Consider the following 20,300-nt stretch of genomic DNA (forward strand, 5'->3'; position numbering starts at 1 on the left):
CTCGAACTATTTACTAGTCTGTAGCCAACACCATCGAATTTCGTATTTCACATTAATTGGTTTAATACTTTTGCACCAGCGGTTTGCACTTTTCATTTGTCAGTACATCTGCACTGGCTGTAAACGGAGTATAATTTTTTTCACTCACAAACCCAACAATAATACATGACTGCAAATTGTTTAAAATACCGATAACTTGATTAAACATTCCACAATGTTAATTGGAGATCGATTGTATCCCGACGAAGTAAAGTAACAGGTTGAAATCGTGATCACCTGGGGTCGCTGATTTTTGGGTGCGAACCATCAAAGTTGATTGGATTTACAATACCATATTATGTGTTTGTACAATTGCACAAATGCGTGTTTACCCATTACGTGATTCAATACTGTTCATGGTGTAAGGTATTATCAGTAAGTCATTATATTTACCAGTTTCAATTCACAAATGCTTCCAGTTGCAGCGAGGCAACTGTAAAACATGGCAGATTATTCAGTCTTATAGATAGATTATAGATATCTAACCATATTCTGAGAAATGAACCCATTTATTTTTACTTTAATTCAAATTTCCATATGTCCTCTCAAACAGGTGTTCATATTCCGTACTGGTGGTTCCACGTGGAAGCATTATGATTGGTCAAAAATAACCACCGTAGCTTCATTTGGAGAATACGATCCACAACTGATGTGCACTGCGCATGCTCATGGTGCCAGACTTGTACAAGCTGGTAAGGTAGACTATATACTGACCGATGTATAGGCAGAAGTCAATGATGAATCAACATTATAGTATGGTTTATTTGTTCTAAAACTTTGGATTAAAACTTCCAATAATTCAAGTTCCCTGGCAGACCAGCACGAAAACCTGTAGATGTTGACATTTGTTTTCAATGAACACAGCAATTAAATGTCACATTTATTTTATAAATTCAAGCGTCATAATTCCATCAATACATATAGGCTCAACGCTTTTATTGAATTCTGTCAACACTACCTTTATTTATATGATTACCGTCTGACTAATTTACATATACATTTAATTCCACCATACAGGAGGTTTCCCCGTGTCAAACTTGACTAACAAAGACGATTGGGATAAATGGATTAATTCTCAACTATCACTTGTTAAAAATCGTTTCATGGACGGTATTAACATCGACACAGAAGACGTCCTAATTGATCCAAAGTCTCGCAATCTCTTGACAGAGTTAGTCAATAAAACAACACACGTTTTTCATGAACAGATTCCTGGATCTCAGGTTAGCAATTAAGCGCTTGCATCCCCCCTCACACACACACACACACACACCCACACATACATACACCCCCACACGCATACATACATACATACATACATACATACATACATACATACATACATACATACATACATACATACATACATGCATGCATGCACACATGCATGCATTCATGCACACACACATACGTGCACACACATACATACATACATACATACATACATACATACATACATACATACATACATACATACATACATACATACATACACACACACACACACTCGCTTGCCATTTAGGTTTTGATGCATGACTCTTCTCCCAGAATGATAATATCACAGATTGTGCTTTCTCATATATCTAGTGTTACAAATAAGTTAGAATTCCTTTGTTATTGGTCTATTTAGTTCCATTATGCTACAGTACCTTATTACTGCATCAAATGAGCCATCTTTTCATTACCTTATATTAATGTAGGTGACCTTTGACATTGCGTGGACACAGAAATGCTATGACCAGGGATTTCGTTGTTATGACTACAAAGGCCTTGCTGACGTCACCGATTTCTTATTTGTCATGGATTACGATGAAATGGGTGGCATAAAGGAAACATGCGTGGCAGATGCTAATTCTCCTATTAATAAAACCATATCAGGTATGTTGTATGTGATGTGAGGTGAATATATAGATTTGTAATTGATCACACAGAGAAGAAAAATTCCCACGTTCTTCATTATTTTTGTATGTGATTTGAGGTGAATATCTACATATGTAATGAATCACGGAGAGAGCAAAAATGTTTATGTCCTTCACTATTTTGTTTGAATGTTTGTCAAAGTAATTTCTGTTTTGTTGCATTTCCAGTAACAGGCTATGTTGTTTGTTTTCCGATACTGTGTGTCTCTTCAGTGATTTATGCAATATTCGCCATTCATTGTATTCATATTCCCTGTATATTTATTTATTTATTTACTATTTTTTTTATTTATTTGTGTTTGTTGTGTATTTCGTTATATATTTATTTGATAGTACATGTTAAGCTTATGCCTTCATTACGCACATGGAATCTGTGTTTAAACTGTTTTCATTGAAATATTTTAACAGGTGAGGGTCATATTTTAGAGAGAGGAAATTCAGGGAGGGTCCTAGCACATAGGACTCGGGGAGAGTCACATTTTATGTTACAAACAGGGTTTGATTTCCCCTGCCGCCCCCTGACTCCCTTACCATATATATATAAGCATCATGCATAAGTCACTTTTATCCTTGTTTGAAGGCATGGGAGATTACATTAAGTCGGGTATAAGTCCGGATAAATTGGTATTAGGTGTTCCATGGTATGGTTATGATTATCCTTGTCAGAATCTTACTAAGGTAAAGTTGTGTAGTACCTATGTTTTCAATATACCATGTCACAGGGAGATTTGGTTTGGGAGGGGGTATGTTTTAATATTATAGAATGAGTCATTCAATATTAAAGCAATACACACAGTGTACATAAAATAAAGAACATGATATTTAAAGAGATAGAATTATATTATGATATAATAATTGCACTGTATGCTTTGTCATGTACAAGATAACTACACCTTGGACATTCAGGAGACTTCTTTTACGTTCTTGTGGCACAGTGTATATATCGTTACGAGTCTTATCGCCCTTAGTCGAGCAAGGGCAATTGATTTTCTTTTAGTAGGGCGGAGGGGGGGGGGGTTGTAGTTTAAATAACTATTTCCAACCCATAGAAGTGCATGGAACCGTGACAAACAGAATTCAGGGTTACTATTTCTGGGCTACTATTAATAGTTGTGATACATTAGATAAGTAGAATGCAGTAAAAAAACAAACAAAGAGACTCTTAAAAGTTCTGTTTCACTTGAAGTATAAAAAAATTAGTGCAGTTCAATGAGTACAATAGAGTAAAAAACATATTTTTCTTCTTGTTGAATCAGAACACGTGCGTAATAGAACATAAACCCTTTTGGCCAGTATGTGATGAGAATGTTGGCACCGAGAAGAATTATGCTGTGATTATGAAGCTGTTAGCTAATAACGTCACCAGTGGCCGACTTTGGAACGATGAGAAGAAATCGCCATTCTTTAATTACAAGGTATTTAACATATTGTTTTCATTCAGGGGATGGTAGTAAAAGGCAAACATATAAAGGTAATATTTAATTTTGACTGACTTCATATACTATCAAACACACTACAGCCAAATCATCTGCTCACATGACATTGGTCATGGTATGTGACACATCCATTCCCACCATCACCATTCTCACTAGAACCCATTGTTTGATCTGCCCCATACCACTCCATATGAAAGGCCCGGGTATAATGTACCCCAACCCACCCTATTATCCGATCACTTGGAACCTGAAGTGTCTGCTATCGCTACCCGTTATATTGTGTGACATTTGTCTACAGGTGTTCATAAAGATTTCCCATCCATCCAGACAGCCAATCAGTGAACTTATTTTAAATACTGTACTTCTAAACTATGAGCACACTCTCCCACAACCCCCACACATATCAAGCGTAGACTGTATCCTCATATAGTATATATGCACATACATGTACAACTATTTGACAAACCACACGTTTTATGTCTTTCCATCTGTATTTGTCTATCTTTTACTGACTATCCGCCTCTAGTTTGTATCTCAGTCTCTCAGTCTCAGTCTATCTGTGTCTGCCTGCCTGCCTGCTCTCTGTACCTTTCAGTCCTTCTCCACGAAAAGAAGTTATTTTTGTTTGATTCACAGTAAATATTTAGAATACATATATTTCTATTACTCAATAGGATATATCAACGAATTCAGTACATCAAATTTGGTACGACGACCCGGAGAGTTTGAAATATAAATATGACTACGTCTTAAACCGGAAATTACGTGGTGTTGGTAGTTGGCATGGAGACAGCCTTGATTATAGTAATGATCCCTCTGCAATACAACAAACCAAAGCAATGTGGGACGCCCTTCCTGCTTTACACAATGTCTAAATCACCGCCATGGTGTTTGATAGTACACTATTGATTTGTTGGAGTTTAGAGATTTTAAATGTTTCATGCAAATTTCATATCTTTTGTTTGTGCTTGTCCTTTAAACAAGAAGACACTATAAAATCAAGGAACATCCCCATACGATGCAAGTATGCAAATAAGCCGACTTTGTCTTCTTTGTTGTTTGTTTGTTTGTCTGTTTGTTTGTTTGTTGGAATATTTGCTTGCTAGCTTTTAAGTTTAACTTGATACTAATACAGAATGCCGGTACACAGGCTGATGTAATACATACACAGCACTGTAGAAATAATAACCAAGAGACATATAATGGAATGTAATCATCTATTCAATGGTTGTGATTCCAGTTTTAGCCCGCGCACCCAACCAAACCATCAAACCCAAGAACTCGTTTAACGTGACAATTTCAAAATACGTGTATTGATAACATTTTAAAAGGAGTTATGTGTAACTACCTCAGGACACAAGTCCCAATCTTTTCACTACAGTATTATATATTACTGTGACAACGTAACAATCGCAAACATTTCCTGGAATGTGTATACTGTATGGTCATATTGTTAGTGTTTCTTCTGCACTAATTTGTTTAGTTTCTAATAATGCAGCAATATATACTAGTGTAGTGATTTATAATTAAATCACTGCAGCAAAATGCAAATGACAACTTAGTGTAGTTAATACATCAGTGCTAGGACTACCAAATTCTGTGTTTCTTCTGACTATGTCCAATTATTAAACTAAATATTATGAAGTATCTTTGAATGACTATGTTTTTTTAACAGCGATTTTCTATTACCCTATTATTGACAATGTCTATGAACTTGCCATTTTCAATGAAGTCATAGTAACTTGATTGAAATACAGATGACATGCACATAAGGCAATTACCATGACCAATTCATCAATTCTATTTCATGGTTTTCCAACTTCAGAGAGTTATCCTGTACAAGTAACTACAGATGTACAAGCTGGACCAGGGGGAGAACCACCATACCATGCCCATGCAGCACCGGTCTTCGGATTTACATCTGCGCATATGTGTGTGAATCCTGTACACAGGGTGTTAGTTAAATCTAGAGTGGAATCAATAGCAACGACAATTTGCTGGTCTGCATCTTTGATAGTGAAACTGGTTGATGGTAGTTGTGCAGATGTTTTTGCAGTATTACCACCACCTGTGCTATCTTTAGCTAGGTACACATTGACTTCAAACAGATCATTTGCATAACCAACTACTTTGCCCGTATTGGTAGCAGCTGTTGTTATGGTTACATCTAAAATGTAGGTGTCGTTACCACCCATCACAACATGGATATCACCATTAGTGCCTGATAACGATAGAGGAGTAGTTGCTGCCGGATTCAACATGCCTACGAGAAAGACCATAGGTGTAACTAATTAGCAACATAAGCCCTATTTGAGCATATAATATAGTATGTGTGTACAGTTTTATTAAAACTGACAATGTATTGATGTATACGCAAAAACTGCAAATTCAAAATAACACTACAAGAAAAGTCCAATTAACCCACCTTTACCCAACCTTTACCTTACCTGTGACCTACCTAACCACCATCTCTGTCCATGGGTAATATGAGACGCAGTGCCACTTTTAACTGTCTACAGCCATCAGCGGAGAGATCACCGGGGTCAAATTAAGCCAAAGGTGGAACTTCGTTTCATACTTAGCACATTACACATCCTCTGATCAAGTTTTATCCCGGTGGAAAGACATGGTCAAATTTGACTTTTCGTATAGTGTAAAATAAAATTAGTACTGTTATTCGCCCCTTTTCAAGTTTTTGTATAATGATCACTGTATTGTTATGATATACAAAAACAACTCAAGGATTGCACAAACTTCAAATTGATATATTTGAACTATTTACCTGTCTCACAAAAGGGTAAAGGTGATGGATTTCATGCCATCACTATCAAAATTTAACAAAAACTAATACAACTTACTGGAACATGCAGTTATCTCCACACAAGCATGGAAGCTATCGCCGCCTGTACTCCACACCCAAGTATCCTCGGCGGAGGGAGAAACATCCACACACACAAATGAGAAGTCGTCACAGCCAAGGCCAAGTAAATCATAACTACTAAGGATGACGTCAGAAATAGAGAATGCAGTCGACGGTTTGACTGTAACTTGTTCCGATTGGACAGTTGCATCTCCCTTGACAGATGTTGCACCACTTTGTCCGCTATTTTCAGCGAGGTAGACTTTGACAGCAAACAAGTAGTCCGTATTACCAATGATTTCACCAGTTTCAATGCCAGTGTTGATTGTTATGTCCAGGTGGAAGTATTCACTTGTTCCCATTACTACATCTAAGTCAGCAGCGGTATTTGATGTAAGTGTCATGCTGTTTGCTGTAATTTGACCTGTAAAAAAGAAATCGTGAAAACTAATTAATTAAAAAAAATACTGTTTTTTTTATACTTCACATTCATGCCGTGAGTACACTGATCATGATTTAATGGCGCACAAGATCTCGCGTCAGGTGATATCTCATGTGATACTTATCTTGAGACAAACACTACTTCCGGTAGGACGTGGACATACATAAAAAGACGGATGATGTCATTTATAATTAATCATGCCATTGCAAGTACAGTTTTTAAGCTGTGGATAAAATCTAAGGTTGTGGTGCCAAGTGTGGTCGATATAGCGCCACCACACGAAGTTTCCTACAAACACCCACTCTACACTGCTAGTCTGGAGTGGAAATCAAATGTTCAATTATAATGCTGACACAAGTTGCAACGCTCAATTTACACTGATCGTCAAATTCAACAACATCATGTTACTTACTCGTACAAGTAATTTGGGTTGTGTCACAAGCTCTTTTTACGTCTTTGCCGATATCTTGCCATTCCCAAGTAGCTATCTCGTGAGCTTTGACATCAATACACACATAGCTGTAGTCATCACAATTCTGACCATCAAGATTGACGTAGACAGTTACACCATCGATGTCAGCAGGAGAGGCAGCCACGGACATTATAATCCCATTTACGGTGCTGGTTATCGTAGCAGCAAATTTGTCAGATGGTGCTGTTCCTATGGCGTCTTGGGCAAGGTAAACCTCCATGTAGTAGAGATTGGCCTCGGGACCCGTCACCACAGCACTGTCAGCTACCACAGGGATGGACACGGATAGCGTAAACAATTCATTGGTACCCATACGAACATTGGTATCAGCAGCAGATGTCGTCATCGTTCCAGCAGTAATTACACCTAGACAGTTACAGGATTGATAATTAAACTCACAATATATATATGGCATTGATGTATTAAATTATGTATGGATGTTTGCTGTATATGACGGCTAGATTATCGTCTTTTTTTTTTTTTTCAGAAATACGTATCATCTGGGCATCATGTCAGATTAGATATAAACAGTTTTCACAACCCTTATTGTTAGCAATGTTTTTTTCTCAATGAGATTTGTTCATTTGTGTACTTTTAGCCTATGTAATGTTTTATCATGCACAATAGTTGTTGTTACTTTAATAATATGTCCTCCCCCGGGATGTGCTTTTTGCAGGCAGCACAGTGCTACTGTGTAAAAATTTGCAAAACAGGTACCCCAGACAGGCTCATGGTGTTTTTGTCGGGAACAACGCTTGAATTTCACACTGCGAATTTTGACACAATCTTTACGAAAAGTGATATTAGGATCAGGCAGCTGCAGCCAGTCAATCAGAGCTGAGATACAATGAGGCTGCCATGGTGGTAGGAATACTGTTATTTAGTATAATAGCCAGGAAACTTTTCTGAACCGTGGAAAAAGGTGTCAGCCTCCAAGTAATACTTTCGGATTAAAGGTGTTAAAATAAACTTCACAAAATGCAAACTGACTAGAGGTCAGTATGTGCTATACACTAAATTGGGCATTATCGACCCTTCTGAGTTTAATAGGGGCAGAGTTTGATATGATGATGAACACTAAATTTTAAGACTTACTTGTACAGGCTCCAAGTAATGTACATGCTGTCTTTGATGGACCTCCTGATGTCCATTCCCACTTCATATCCACTGGTGAGATATCAATACATACATGACTGTAGGTATTGCAGTTGTAGTCAGCCAGGTTATAAGCAGTTGCTGTGATAAGGACAGGTCCTGTAGTCACCCCCGTATCGATTGTAACTACATCGGCTGGCAATGAGTCGGAAGTTTGTTTTATTGATGGACTTCCGCCTACGGCGTCAGCTGCAAGGTATACTTCAACCGAAAATAGAGCATTGGCCGGAAAGGTAAGTTCGCTTGTGACAACAACGCTCGTGAGCGTCATATCCAACTGGAATGTTTTGGTGGAGCCCATCTGAATGTCGAGGTCAGCTGCAACATTTGATACCACGTCTATAGTGTCCTCTGCCACTAGTTCTGTCAGTTGAATATAAGTGGCAACCAAGTTAAATGTCAATTATTAATAACTTTGTATTATAATATATTAAAGGCTATAGTAAAAGGCTATTGTATGTTGTGTGACATATACGCTATTTTTAATATGTATTTACGCTTTTTATTTTGAATAACTTTGAATTATGTTGTCTGGTTCTAACAATTTCTTCTTTATTGGTTCTTTAGATGAAGCTGAGAATAGGCTGTTTGCTTTGTTACCCCCACCACCACCACCACCACCTCCACCACTACCGACGACAACAACAACAACAACAACAACAACAACAACAACACAACAACAATAACAATGATAATAATAATTACAACAACAACAACAACAACAACAACAACAAAACACACACACATGTATTTCATGTCAATGAAAAGATTCCTGGATCTAAAAGTTAAAATAAATTAATCACATACATACATACATACATACATACATACATACATACATACATACACACACACACGTACGAGTGACAAATGTAATAAAACATCATTTGTTTCGAGTTGTAATTTACCTGCAACAATATGCGAAACACTCACGATCACGTGCATAATTTCGTAAAATGATTGTCCGAACAACGTTTGTGTATCTACAATGTATAATCGTTATGTTCCGTACCTGATGCTTTCACCATTGCAATGGCGAAAAACAAATGGAAAGACGTCTTCACTGTTTTCCACAACATCTCTCTTGTCACTTTCGTCAACCTGGATTAAGAGATGAATAATTGTTATAGTTAACATGATCAAATTGATGTCAGAATAAGAAACTAAAAAATAATTTAGAATTGTTTTACTACAAAGTTAACCCCTTTTTCGTCTTATTGATGATGATGATGATGATGATGATGATGATAATAATGATGATAATAATACTGATGATGATGATAATGCTTCTGCTGTTGATGATGATGATGATGATGATGATAATGCTGATGATACTGATGATGACATTTGCAGTAAGACGGATACAATAAAGGCAGGGAACATATCTTCGGAAATGAATGTCAAACACATTTGCTTACATTGTCCCCTAACGGCGACTTTTAAACTTCATGTAAACCTAACAAAACATCATGTAACTATAGCGATTGTTGCGTGGCTGTACCAGTCCTGTGGCAAACTTTGAAAAACTGTTAACGGAATGCTAATATTCAGATTGTTGTGATGTCACAACTCTGCAGGGAAGGATGTTGTAATTACAAGGATGTAATCATAAATATCGTATACCCTATACTGTGACGTTCTTTGTGTCTCCATGACACTGCCTGCTGTTACACCTAGGCCTTGTCCGTGGCTATTCATTTTTTGATTGCGTGCGTTTTAACTCTTTTCATATCCATATACATACATACATACATACATACATACATACATACATACATACATACATACATACATTTATACATTTCTATGGCAGCCTAAAACCTTATATGGTAGTGCATTTGTTCCTATACATACACAAGAGCTGACTACGTTGAATTGCATTTGTTTAATCCCAATTAAGGCTCTATACACAAAATGATATAACTTCCACTTTCCAGGTAATTCCAATACAACTATTTCGCTATATCTGCTTTTCCTTGTCATCGTCGTCAGTGTTTCCAACAAACTATTTAGTAATACCCCTGTCCAGTCGATCCTTATGTAAAGTCCCTCTGATTCCTTGTGGCACGACGGATTACCTTATAAATGTACACTAAGCGTAAATGTGATAAAATCGAATCTCTTTCAGTGTAGGAAACCGAAAATACATACCTTTGTCACTTTTCAAATGGAGCAATTCCTGTGTTCAGTGAGATCACATAGAAAGGTGACGATTTTTACTAGTGGTTGTTGAAGTGTGCTACCGTATATTTTATCGCTGTGTTTACTACTACCATCAAAACATGAACTGAGCAATATTTCACCAGTTAGACCTTCGTCATCTCCCTAACAACGGTTGCTAGAAAGGCGTATTCTTTCATCATGTTGAGTGGCTCATGGGAGGAATTAAGGTCATTCCTATATTCAGATGGAATTAATATATATATAAATAATATATATATATAATATATATATATATATATATATATATATATATATATATATATATATATATATATATATATTATGAATATTCAAAGATAACATGTTTTTGTTTTCGTTTTATTTTAGTGATTGGCAGCTATAATCTAATTGCAAACTGTCGGTTGTCGTAGGTGTTTCAAGAGGTAATGGAAAGTGGCATTTATAGCAACATCTGTGCACGTGTCATTGTGTCCTTAATTCTCACTTTGAAGGTCATTTTGTGAAATGCCATTCATATCTTGAATAATGGCCTAGTTTAATTCATATGTTGCATTGTATGACTAATTCGCACAGGAAGCTTTGCGTAGTACGAATTCATTATCAAATACGCGGTAGTTTAATTGGCAAAATAATCGAACAATTGGAACCATGCTTAAAACAGGACTGCGTAAGAAAAGTTAGTGAACCGAAATTCATAACCTGCAGTTGGCCTGTAACATAAGACCATTAACATGGCCTCAACTAGAAAAAATTAATAATGAAATAAACAGCGGTAAAGTACAGTAAATGCTTGTGTAGAAGCGTTTGGAAATATAAAAAAATGATTTGTAGTACAATATTTAGTGCTTACTATTTAATTTTAGGATTAGAAATAAATTAACAATCAGTAAAACATCTCGTAACTACAAAATTTAACACTTGTCAGTGAATAAACATAAATTATTTGATTGTGTCAGTTTTATCGACAATGAGCTTTAAGTTGAAAGATGGTGTGTGAATGGCTGATTCAACTCAGTGTGCGAGATTTGATATGCTTCCAATGGCAAATCTGAGCCTGTCACCTTAATCGTTGGTCTTAATAAAGCCCAGAATTGAATGGAGTGGATTTATAACGTTATTCAAATGGAAAGATCAATCAGAGAAAGAACATGCAGATGCTCCCAAAAGGTTCTACTCGGAATTTGGTGTGCATGATTTCCAAGTTAAGCAGAGTAATATCGCTATTGAACAGACGTTTGCATCAAAGTGTCCTGTGAAGTTCAATGAACTAGCTTTTCAATCAGTTACACAATACGTTGGTACACAGTTTAATACACATATTTGTTTTTGAGTAAACAATAATTGTTATAGTTAACATGATCAAATTGATGTCAGAATAAGAAACTAAAAAATAATTTAGAATTGTTTTACTACAAAGTTAACCCCTTTTTCGTCTTATTGATGATGATGATGATGATGATGATGATGATAATAATGATGATAATAATACTGATGATGATGATAATGCTTCTGCTGTTGATGATGATGATGATGATGATGATAATGCTGATGATACTGATGATGACATTTGCAGTAAGACGGATACAATAAAGGCAGGGAACATATCTTCGGAAATGAATGTCAAACACATTTGCTTACATTGTCCCCTAACGGCGACTTTTAAACTTCATGTAAACCTAACAAAACATCATGTAACTATAGCGATTGTTGCGTGGCTGTACCAGTCCTGTGGCAAACTTTGAAAAACTGTTAACGGAATGCTAATATTCAGATTGTTGTGATGTCACAACTCTGCAGGGAAGGATGTTGTAATTACAAGGATGTAATCATAAATATCGTATACCCTATACTGTGACGTTCTTTGTGTCTCCATGACACTGCCTGCTGTTACACCTAGGCCTTGTCCGTGGCTATTCATTTTTTGATTGCGTGCGTTTTAACTCTTTTCATATCCATATACATACATACATACATACATACATACATACATACATACATACATACATACATACATACATTTATACATTTCTATGGCAGCCTAAAACCTTATATGGTAGTGCATTTGTTCCTATACATACACAAGAGCTGACTACGTTGAATTGCATTTGTTTAATCCCAATTAAGGCTCTATACACAAAATGATATAACTTCCACTTTCCAGGTAATTCCAATACAACTATTTCGCTATATCTGCTTTTCCTTGTCATCGTCGTCAGTGTTTCCAACAAACTATTTAGTAATACCCCTGTCCAGTCGATCCTTATGTAAAGTCCCTCTGATTCCTTGTGGCACGACGGATTACCTTATAAATGTACACTAAGCGTAAATGTGATAAAATCGAATCTCTTTCAGTGTAGGAAACCGAAAATACATACCTTTGTCACTTTTCAAATGGAGCAATTCCTGTGTTCAGTGAGTTCACATAGAAAGGTGACGATTTTTACTAGTGGTTGTTGAAGTGTGCTACCGTATATTTTATCGCTGTGTTTACTACTACCATCAAAACATGAACTGAGCAATATTTCACCAGTTAGACCTTCGTCATCTCCCTAACAACGGTTGCTAGAAAGGCGTATTCTTTCATTATGTTGAGTGGCTCATGGGAGGAATTAAGGTCATTCCTATATTCAGATGGAATTAATATATATATAAATAATATATATATATATATATATATATATATATATATATATATATATATATATATATATATATATATATATATATATATTATGAATATTCAAAGATAACATGTTTTTGTTTTCGTTTTATTTTAGTGATTGGCAGCTATAATCTAATTTCAAACTGTCGGTTGTCGTAGGTGTTTCAAGAGGTAATGGAAAGTAGTATTTATAGCAACATCTGTGCACGTGTCATTGTGTCCTTAATTCTCACTTTGAAGGTCATTTTGTGAAATGCCATTCATATCTTGAATAATGGCCTAGTTTAATTCATATGTTGCATTGTATGACTAATTCGCACAGGAAGCTTTGCGTAGTACGAATTCATTATCAAATACGCGGTAGTTTAATTGGCAAAATAATCGAACAATTGGAACCATGCTTAAAACAGGACTGCGTAAGAAAAGTTAGTGAACCGAAATTCATAACCTGCAGTTGGCCTGTAACATAAGACCATTAACATGGCCTCAACTAGAAAAAATTAATAATGAAATAAACAGCGGTAAAGTACAGTAAATGCTTGTGTAGAAGCGTTTGGAAATATAAAAAATGATTTGTAGTACAATATTTAGTGCTTACTATTTAATTTTAGGATTAGAAATAAATTAACAATCAGTAAAACATCTCGTAACTACAAAATTTAACACTTGTCAGTGAATAAACATAAATTATTTGATTGTGTCAGTTTTATCGACAATGAGCTTTAAGTTGAAAGATGGTGTGTGAATGGCTGATTCAACTCAGTGTGCGAGATTTGATATGCTTCCAATGGCAAATCTGAGCCTGTCACCTTAATCGTTGGTCTTAATAAAGCCCAGAATTGAATGGAGTGGATTTATAACGTTATTCAAATGGAAAGATCAATCAGAGAAAGAACATGCAGATGCTCCCAAAAGGTTCTACTCGGAATTTGGTGTGCATGATTTCCAAGTTAAGCAGAGTAATATCGCTATTGAACAGACGTTTGCATCAAAGTGTCCTGTGAAGTTCAATGAACTAGCTTTTCAATCAGTTACACAATACGTTGGTACACAGTTTAATACACATATTTGTTTTTTGAGTAAACAACTTAAAACGAACTAACATCATCTCGGCCCTCTTCAAGCACATTGGCCTAACCAGGAAACGTGCCATCAGCTGCATTCAGAGTTGTTAGTGCTTTCCAATATTCTTGGCAACCTCGGTAGGTAAATAACATGTTTTACATTATGTGATAGTATGAACGCCATTGACCTGACAGTGATTCAATATGCCTCCTTTATGATATTACGTAACTTCGTTTTTACCATGAACGAACCTCAGTTTTGTGTCAACGAATCACTACACTACTCGAGTTCTTGTGTATGCATCTCAGTGTTAATATATTGATGCAATATCGAGAATGAGTGTATTGAATTACTCGAGTGAACTTGGATGTTTGTGTATGGATGAGGTGTGTCCAAATGTAAGTGTATCAAATATGACAATCAGGGCATATATATCGAACCTTTCGATCAGTTGAGTTATACAATCTAACTTGGTGACCTCGTTTGTCTAGCGACAACTGCTATCTAAATATGTATATCGTAATGTTTTCCTGTGATGTAATTATGTGTAAGCGTCGAGTGTCATGTGCAATTCACCTGTTGCAAATTGCATATAATCCTGCTTACCGGCGGAGAAGGAATGGGACAAAATCAGAATCAAGTCCCGTTTTACTCCACCTGCAAGCAGGAATAAGAAAGGAGTGATATTTATCATGATAATGTCAAAGTTCAAAAGGTCGAATTAATATTTGAAGTGAACGCACAATATACATACGGACGTATTATTACAATCCGAATATAACCATTTCTCTGGATTTGAAACTCGCCTTGTAAGCATTCTTGTTTCTGAATTGAAACTCTTGACATTTGCTTTACGTTTCTTAATTCACGTTCTATAGATGAACCAGTCAACAGATTGAATTTTTCAACAACTGCATGTGATTGTACACATCAGAGTAGATAACACCATGTAACGTTTTAAGAAATGTTGAATGACTTTATTCATAGGTAGTATATAGACGTGTGTCAAATACAGAGAAATGCAAATGTGATATTTATATCTGTAGTCTTACACAAAATACCCTTAAACCAGATAAAACAATTTCTCTGATTCACTACGAGGGCGCACTTTTTTGAAAACTTTAGCAACCACCGCGGGAATGTGAGTATCAATTTTCATTCGAAAAAAACATTCAGTTTTCGATTTGATGGCTTAATTAAACATTCACCCATCCAATGTCACAACCATGGAGAGTATCCAATTCAAAAGTCCTTGCTAGGTTCACGCTTATTTCGAAAGAAAATGGAAATGTATCTAAAACCTTTTCAGGCGAACATATACAGTATGCAGTACTTGCTTATGCACAGTAGGACTACTGGGAATGCCCTTGGTGATGTTTCACAAATATATCAAACAAAAACAATATTTGTTTATATTTATTGATCAATATACCTTTTGGGTATGAATAACAGCACATTAGTTACCGCTCTGCAGATAATGCAACAAAATAATAGATATACATTAAAACATTATTATCTTAAAGAACATGTTTTATCCCTTACATACAGTCGACTTCTGCAGAAAACAATGATGGATAAGAAAACAAAGGGTGAGTATATGGAAGCATGGTGCACTAGGTCGAGGATATGATTTTCTAGATTTCTTCGTGTTTACTCATTTCGTTGTTTGCACATGTCTAGCATCAACCAGAAGGGAAGGAAAATTTTGAAAATTGACGACATTATCCTGTAAATGAAGCAGACAAGACATTCGTCATAATCCTATTGTTAATCAAATAGACATACACGGGTGGTTTTTTTTTCTAACAATATAACCTTCAAAATAATTGTAGGAACAAATATTCACTACATTATCATCGTCATAGTGTTGAATTTAATGATGTCAATTGTAAAGACAGACAGACAGACAGACAGACAGACAGACAGACAGACATGCAGGCAGGCTGGCAGGTCGACAGACAGAGACAGACAGTCAGACAGACAGACAAACAGATGGACAGATAGACAGACAGACAATGTTAATGATATCAGATCTTTGACCCACCATTGAGGTGTCACATCCACGCCAGCATTTAATACATGCATTTCAACAATGCAATCATTCCACTTGACAAGTCGTCATTTCATTTGCAATAAGCTTACGACGTTCAAAACTTCAACATGCTATTTCACAATACGACATCCAATTGTACAATTGGACATTCCATTTGACAATTCGACCTCTATGTCGAAATGCCAGTTTGGTGCGGAATGAAATGTCATTTTTATGAAATGGCACGTTCACATCGATTTCGATTTGTCTGTAAATTAGAACATCGGGCTTTAAAATGCAATATCGTGTTGTGAAATGGCATGTATAAATTGGTTGTTGAATTGCCAAATTGAATGTATGAATTCGCAAGTTGAATACCAGTAGCAGCGTAGAATACGAAGTATGAATTTTGACTTATACTTTTGATTTATACTCCATACACCACCATGTCACCATGGAAGGGCATAATTCATCAGTAATGTTTCCTGATTTGAACTATTTCAGTACTATGCACACCGTGAAAGGCTACGTGCGGTTGACATGGAAGACAAACTAGAACTGATCAATCGAGAAGCTTTGCGACTTGGTCGAGAAGTGGCTGACGAAACTGGGACATTATTGGCGGGAAATATATGTAACACTGATCTATATCATCCAGACTCCCCAGGAAAAAATGCAGAAATCAAAGCAATGTTTAAGGTTTGTAGCATTGATATGTCATTGATATAATATTGACAATTTTTGAAGGCATTGACTCTAAACAACGAAGATGGCCATGTCTCTGTATTTTGTATCGGTTTATCTAATTTTCGTGTATTTTTATTTATTTATTTATTTATTTTCTCTCCTAAGTATTGCAATTAAAGCTATCATTCTTTTAATGTAGTATTTGTAAACGTTTATTAAATTCACTGCGCAATCTACATTAAACGTTTTCGCTATCTCTATTTGAATGTCCAATTTTCTCTATCTCTCGAGTTCTCTGTTCCCAGCTCGCTGTGTCTATCTACTGTCTTACCCTGTGTCTATTTCTCTGTCTTCCATTGTTTCTCTCTACCTTTATCGATCTGTCGATATGCCCCCCCATCTCTCTCTCTCTCTCTCTCTCTCTCTCTCTCTCTCTCTCTCTCTCTCTCTCTCTCTGTCTCTCTCTCTCTCTGTCTCTGTCTCTGTCTCTCTCTGTCTCTCTCTGTCTCTCTGTCTGTCTGTCTGTCTGTCTGTCTCTCTCTCTCTCTCTCTCTCTCTCTCTCTCTCTCTCTCTCTCTCTCTCTCTCTCTCTCTCTCTCTCTCTCTCTCTCTCAGAGTTTTCCCTTATGGTTTATCAGAATATATATATATATATATATATCTGAATGTTTTGCCGTATACAATTCTTATCACCGTCTACAAACTGATATTTAATCTTTTTTATACATGACTTTTCCTATTATTCTGTTATCCAACAGGAGATGATTGACTTAACCGTACAGTACAACGTAGATTTCATCATTGGGGAGACGTTCACATACCTTGGCGAGGCGATGATAGCTCTGGAAGCAATCAAGGAATACGGCAACGGTAGGAATTATCATGGAATAATCATAGAACCACAGCAGGGGTACAAATTTCTGAAAGAGAGCAAAAACAAAGTAATTACAACCGAAAACACTCAAGCGCAGAAATTACATTGTCGACGTTGTAAAATATATCTTGTCGGTTTAAAACTTGTAGCCTTGGCCCACTACTCAGTTAAGTTAGATCCGTGTGTGTGTGTGTGTGTGTGTGTGTGTGTGTGTGTGTGATGGGGGGGGGGGGTCCGATGAATACCAAGCAGGGTATGTGTCCAGGTTCCAAATATCTGCCCATTCCTAATGATGTATTTTCCGGCGAAATAATGATATCCCAGGGTGCCATACACATTATTACCCGGTAACCCTACTACCCACTCTATAGCTTATACTAGATGATCAGCCATTCGGACGAGATGATGCAAATGTTGGGCGGACACCATTTGTTGTCGACATTTTCAAGGCGATTTTACCATTTACTCGGAAATTTGATAAATTAGCATGGAATAGTGAACACATATTGCCTGGCCATGAGGGCTATAGCACACGTTTATTACACCCGAGGGACTGTGAGTTACTAGAATCACATGCTATTTCCTGAGGCCAAAGGCCGAGGGAAATAGCTTGTGATTCTGGTAACTCACAGTCACGAGGGGGTAATGAACGGGTGCTATAGCCCGAATATAGGCCAGGCAATATGTGTTTTATAATATACCTCATGCTGTGAACTCGCGGTGGCAGACGACATCGTCAGAAGCTGCCATTTTGACCGGCTGTGAACGCGTGAAAGTTGATGGAACTATTTCACTAGGGAAATAGTCATTCTATTTTCCTATCACGTGACTGATTCTAGCGAATCATGGCACAGCATTATCACTAGGTATATTATAAGTTCATATATTTATTAACCCAGATTTTAGGGATATTTTTGCCTGAATGGACCCTTGAGCACGTATTTTTGTTTAAAAAGACAAATTTGGCAAAACATTCACGCCCATCTATGCCTAGCAATACACGCAGCTTCCCGGAGTTAGATTTCTTGTTCATTAATTAGTCATTCGCTTGTATAATATATATATATATACACAGACATATAGGTGTACCAGCTGTTATAAATCTTGCTCCGTATGTCGTTGCAACAAAACAAGGATATGCCATCACTGGGGAGAAAATACGACTATCTCATGCTTGCAGGATGTTAGAAGATGCTGGAGCTGATGTTGTTGGTTTGAACTGCTCCCGTGGTCCTGCTACAATGTTACCTTTGATGACGGAAGTGCGACGAATTTGTAAGGTGTGTAAATGTAGTATTTACTTTGTGTATATTAAGAAATACTATGATGTACTGCCTGTGTAACGATAACATTAACGGTTTGCAACAGTTACATACTGGATGTGTACTGCCTATGTATAAACTTACATTTAAAAAAACCCAAAAAACCTTCACATATTTTCCATAATGATTTTCACAGGGCCCACTAGCGGCAGTTCCCGTGCCCTACAGAACGACTGAAGAGGAACCGACGTATTTTACACTTTGTGATCCTGAAACAGGTAATTGATTGACACACACAAACACATACACAAATACACACACACACACACACACACACACAAATTCATACACATACATACATACATACATACATTCATACATACATACATACATACATACATACATACATACATACATACACGCATTCATACACATACATACATACATACATACATACATACATACATACATACATGCATACATGCATACATACATACATACATGCATACATGCATGCATGCATACATGCATACATACATACATACATACATACATACATACATACATACATACATACTCAACAGTCATTTAAATAAGTGATCTGCATCTTCCATCCTTTATCATAGGAAAGCCTTTGTATCCAATGGACCTGGAAGTGAAGTCTTGTTCACACAAGAATGTTGCTGATTTCGGTAAACAGAGTAAAGAGCTTGGGTTTCAACTACTTGGTCTGTGTTGTGGTAATAGGCCATCTTTTACACGTACTCTAGCAGAATCTCTTGGACGCAAACCGGAAGCAAGTCGTTATAGTAGTGATATGTCGAAAAGTGTCACCTTTGGTACGAACAACAAAGTTAATAAAGACGTCGCGGCGAGTTACAAGACTTTATATTTCAAGAAAGTTGAACTTGAAGAGTGACGTTACCACATTACATTGATTGCTTTCTGTGAAGTCACCCTTCACTGAGTGTACAATGACATCTTCTTGCAGGTCGTATTGAATGCAACCAGCTATATTTCATGTGTATTCAGGTAGATTTATACACCCTGGTAAAAAACAGGTATTCAGTATTAGTTGCAGTACGCGACTGAAATTTGAATTCATTGAGCTCGATCATTTAATGGATGATCTTATTTGTACCCATATGGACTGGAATGTATAAAGATGTATTAAATTTGACCAATACTGATGACGACATGGTAGACAGTGT

General features: G+C 36.5%; 2 protein-coding genes across 2 annotated transcripts in view; both read left to right on the forward strand.

The window, feature by feature from the left end:
* LOC144448034 (di-N-acetylchitobiase-like) overlaps positions 1-4,269 on the forward strand; it is a 17,493-nt gene extending 13,224 nt beyond the window's left edge. Inside the window, exons 3-8 of the mRNA XM_078138182.1 lie at positions 593-731; positions 1,057-1,262; positions 1,740-1,917; positions 2,539-2,636; positions 3,215-3,373; positions 4,069-4,269. Of these exons, the coding sequence (XP_077994308.1) occupies positions 593-731; positions 1,057-1,262; positions 1,740-1,917; positions 2,539-2,636; positions 3,215-3,373; positions 4,069-4,269 (981 nt within the window). The remainder of the gene's footprint in view (positions 1-592; positions 732-1,056; positions 1,263-1,739; positions 1,918-2,538; positions 2,637-3,214; positions 3,374-4,068) is intronic.
* A 3,027-nt stretch (positions 4,270-7,296) lies between these two features.
* LOC144448035 (S-methylmethionine--homocysteine S-methyltransferase BHMT2-like) lies at positions 7,297-20,008 on the forward strand. The gene is made up of 6 exons (XM_078138183.1): positions 7,297-7,314; positions 16,771-16,965; positions 17,712-17,823; positions 18,911-19,107; positions 19,286-19,367; positions 19,716-20,008. Exons 2-6 carry the CDS (start codon positions 16,807-16,809, stop codon positions 20,006-20,008), a joined length of 843 nt encoding a protein of 280 aa, XP_077994309.1. The 5' UTR covers positions 7,297-7,314; positions 16,771-16,806.
* Positions 20,009-20,300: the final 292 nt, after the last annotated feature.

Source organism: Glandiceps talaboti, chromosome 17 (assembly GCF_964340395.1).
Source record: "Glandiceps talaboti chromosome 17, keGlaTala1.1, whole genome shotgun sequence".
In the NCBI taxonomy this organism is placed as follows: Eukaryota; Metazoa; Hemichordata; class Enteropneusta; family Spengelidae; genus Glandiceps; species Glandiceps talaboti.

Coding starts and splice junctions, on each gene's coding strand:
- LOC144448035 (XM_078138183.1), top strand. CDS start 16,807: ATGGAAGACAAACTAGAACTGATCAATCGAGAAGCTTTGCGACTTGGT. Junction 17,824..18,910: donor AATCAAGGAATACGGCAACG/GTAGGAATTATC, acceptor ACAGACATATAG/GTGTACCAGCTGTTATAAAT. Junction 19,108..19,285: donor AAGTGCGACGAATTTGTAAG/GTGTGTAAATGT, acceptor TGATTTTCACAG/GGCCCACTAGCGGCAGTTCC.